We start from the raw sequence: 3,841 nt of genomic DNA on the forward strand, positions 1-3,841 counted from the left end.
TCCATGGGATGGGGGCAGGTTATCCCCAGGTTTGGGGTGCCTGCAGGGATGTCATCAGGTAGGGGACCCCATTTGGTGTCTGGGGTGTGACAGCAACCCAGTGAGCAGTGGGGAGTGGGACTGGGGGCACTGGGGGGATGTGGGACCGTGGGATTGGCGTCCTGGGGGGTGAGAAATAAGAGAGAGAACAGAAAGTTTCAGTTCCCATGAAGGTGCTGTATAGGGCTGAAAGACGAACTAGCAGAAAAACACAAAAGGATGTAAAAGTGGGGACACCACAGAATAAACAAGGCTGGAGCCCATGGTGCCATTTAGGTAAGTTGGGTAACACAGAAGCGACAGCACTGACCAAAAGCAAAAGGTCACGCCAAGGTGATGCAGGATATTGAGGCAATCAATGAAAACCACATCCTGAAGCCCCTTCTAAGGCTCCCACGGGGAGTAAAATTCTATCTTCAGAGAGGTGGAGCCATGCAAATTATTTACAGGGAAAATGCTAGTTCTGTGTCAGCTGATCAGCCCATTTTAATGAATATTTATAATTAGGGTGGATAAATACCGAGTGCAAATCCCCCCTGAGCTGCAGGAGCAGGCGAGATCCGCTGTGAGTCCGAGCTGAGCAAGAATTCCGGCTCTCTGGTACCTCCAGCTGTGCCAGGGAGTTCACTCCGGCTCATTTTGGTATCAGGTGCTGAGGGGACACTGGGGACACTTGGGGGGGACAGAGGACTGTGGGATTGGGGTCTGGGGGGACACTGGGGAGTGCAGAGGGGCACATGGGACTGGATTGCTGTCCTGAGGGACCACCGGGGGTCTCTTGGGTCTGGGAATGGGATTGGGGTGTAGGGGGAAACAAGGGGGACACTGGGGGACCCCAGGCCTCGGGTCAGGGTGCTGGGGGGCGGGGGGAGTCACCAGGAGGGGTACAAGGGACTGGGGCAGGGATTGGGGTCACAAGAGGCACTGGGAGACACTGGGAGGGGGGACACAGAACTATGGGAGTGGGATTGGGGTGCTGGGGGGCTCTGGGGTTGCTGGAGGGTGGTGAGGAAGTGACCCCAGGATTTGGGATCAGGGTGCTGCAGGGGAACTGAAAAGACACCGTGGGAGGGAATTTGGTACTGTGGGAGTGGAATTTGGGTTCTGGGGGACACCGGGGGACACTGAGGAGGCTCCAGGAGTGACTCCAGGATTTGGGATTGGGGTCCCAGGACATGTCCAGGGGTCTCCTGGCCAGGGCTGCCTCCCCTCCCCGGGCTGACCCCACCGTCCCTCCCCAGCCCCACACCAAGGAAGCCTCCCCGTGTCCCCCCATGTCCTTCAGCAGCCTCTGGGGCCCTTCAGTGTCCCTGGTACCCCTCTGTGTCCCCTCAGCATCCTCTGTGTCTTATTGCTGTCCCCTGGCACCTCTCAGTGTCCCCTCAGCATCCCCTGTGTGCCATCGGTGTCCACTTCATGTCTCCTCTCTATCCACTCTGTGTCTCCTCTATGTCCCCCAGTGTCCCCCAGTGGCCACCGTGGACTCTCCCTCCATGGCCCCCCTGGCTCAGACCCTGGCACTGCTGGCAATGGCCGTGGCCACTGCAGCCATCCAAGAGGAGACCCTGGACATGGCCCCGAAGTCCTTTGATGACCAGTACCTGACCTGTGCCGATGACATGGTCAAGAGACTGCCAGAACTCAACAGCACCGAGTTCAGCCAGAATGCTGAGTATGCCCAGGTCTGGCCTAAAGCCATGGTCAACTGGCAGAGGAAGGGGAGCCCCACGACCCCTCTGAGCCAGGACGAGGCCATCGCCGTCATGATCTACACCATGAAGGACGTGTACAGTCAGTTCAACGCGGCCGTGCGCGAGGCCGGGAGCTCCCGCCAGCAATACCGGAACAACTTCCAATTCAAAACGCTGCATTTCCTGCTCACCCGGGCCCTGCAGAAGCTCAGAGTCCCCAACGAGTGCAAGGATGTGTTCAGGGGGGTGAGGGATTACCAGTTCAAGGTGAAGAAAGGTGACAAAGTTCGCTTTGGTCAGTTTGCGTCGACGTCGCTGAGCCGTCAGGTCTCGGAGAGGTTTGGCACGGACACGATGTTCCGTGTGCACACGTGCCACGGCGCAGACATCCAGAAATTCTCCAACAACCCCAGCGACAGGGAGGTGCTGGTACCGCCCTTTGAGACCTTCGATGTCACCAGTGTCACTCAGGAAGGGAGTACGATGAACATTGAGCTGCGCTCCACCGGGAACATCAGCAACTACAACTGCGAGTGGCTGCGAGGTGATGTCGGGGGGGGGGGCACTGTGAGATGACGTCACAGAGGGACATTCCCTGGGAGGACAAGGGGACACTGTGAGGTGATGTCACAGGGGGACATTCCCTGGGGGCACAGGGTCACTCGGTGAGGGTTGGGGACAAGGACACCCAGTGCTGGGGACACCCATGGCCCAGAGGGGACAGGGACACCCACAGTGGGTACCCAGTGCTGGGGACAAGGACGGGGACAACCATTGGTGGGCAAAGAGGACAGGGATCCTGAAGTGGCTCCCTCTGGCTCTCATACCCCCAGGGTCCCCCTGTCCCCCCTGTACTTCCACCCCATGGTCCCCCCGTCACCCCTTTCCTGCCCCCCATGGCCCCCTGACTCCCTGATCCCATGATTACCCCTATCCCTCCCGCCATGGCTCCCTGACACCTCTCTCTGTCCCCCCAGGTGGGTCCCTCCCCAGGACCTCCCCCCAACTCTGGGGGCTTTTTCTGGCCACTGTGGCCATGGCAGTGGTCACTGGAAGCCTCTGAGCACGAGGCCAGCAAGATCACAGTGACCTTGGAGGCACTTCCCCATGGAGGAATTTGGGAGCAGAAATGGAATGGCCACCTCCTACAGCTCTTTGGCTACCTCGCCTGATGAATCCAAAAAACTGCTGCTTGCTCACCTGGCCTATCAAAAGTTTATCAAAAATTTGATTTTTACTGTCCTGATGAGTCTGCTACAGTTCCTTTAGCACCTTTCCTGCAGGGCACCCGATTTCCCAAAATAAAGCAGTTCTGAAGTTTTGTTAAAGGCAAATGAAAGCTTTGTTTTCCATACCTCAACCTTCAAAGAGGCAATGGAGAATCGTTCCTGCCTTTTTCTTCGTTCACTGCAGCCCCTCACAACGAACCTGGAGGGGCTGGAGCGTGTCCAGGGCAAGGATGGAGCAGGGGAAGGGTCTGGAGCAGCAGGAGGGGCTGAGGGAGCTGCCGGGGTCTGCTCAGGGCAACTAAAAAATTATGAATGGTCAGTTCGGGGCCAGTTCAAAAATTCCTGATATGAGGCAAAAAACAAAAAAAAAGCATTGAGAGGAAAGGAGAAACAAAACAGAAAAAGGAGGAAAAATAAAATAGAGGTAAGACAACAGAGGCAACACCACCCATTTATTTCTGAAAAACCTGGTGTTTAACTCAGGAAACTCTTTTTCCACCCAAACCACAGGATTTTCCCTCGCTAGCCAGCACAGCTCCTGAGCTCGCCCTGGAGCTGCGCTTCGGGAATTTCCCACCGGAGGGCAGCAGCGAGCACAGGCCAGCAGCGGCACTGTGCATGCGCAGAGCTGCAGTTCTGGGTGCCACCAGCAGGGGCAGCATGAGCTGCTGGTGCCGCTTGGCCTGGCCTGGCCTGGCCCAGCATGGACCCAGGAATGATTTGGGGTGGTGTGACATTTACAGTAATTTCATGATTATATGCTACACCTGATTATAAGCCGCACTTCCGGGTGTTGGCAACTTTTCATTCTTTGTCCATATATAAGCCCCACCTGATTATTAGCCGCACGTTACAATACAGAGTGTGATAAAAGTTTTCTGT

General features: G+C 56.5%; 1 protein-coding gene across 1 annotated transcript; it reads left to right on the forward strand.

Annotated features, from left to right (window-relative positions):
- The first annotated feature begins 1,532 nt into the window (after positions 1-1,532).
- Positions 1,533-2,793, forward strand: LOC117008748 (erythroblast NAD(P)(+)--arginine ADP-ribosyltransferase-like). The gene is made up of 2 exons (XM_033082792.1): positions 1,533-2,274; positions 2,708-2,793. The coding sequence occupies exons 1-2, from the start codon at positions 1,533-1,535 to the stop codon at positions 2,791-2,793; spliced, it is 828 nt and encodes a 275-aa protein (XP_032938683.1).
- The last annotated feature ends 1,048 nt before the right edge of the window (positions 2,794-3,841 follow it).

This window comes from Catharus ustulatus, chromosome 1 (assembly GCF_009819885.2).
Source record: "Catharus ustulatus isolate bCatUst1 chromosome 1, bCatUst1.pri.v2, whole genome shotgun sequence".
NCBI classification, from domain to species: domain Eukaryota; kingdom Metazoa; phylum Chordata; class Aves; order Passeriformes; family Turdidae; genus Catharus; species Catharus ustulatus.

Excerpts from the sequence above, each read along its gene's own strand:
- LOC117008748 (XM_033082792.1), top strand. The coding sequence starts at position 1,533 with ATGGCCCCCCTGGCTCAGACCCTGGCACTGCTGGCAATGGCCGTGGCC. Across the intron at positions 2,275-2,707 it reads CAACTGCGAGTGGCTGCGAG|GTGGGTCCCTCCCCAGGACC; the intron begins GTGATGTCGGGG and ends CTGTCCCCCCAG.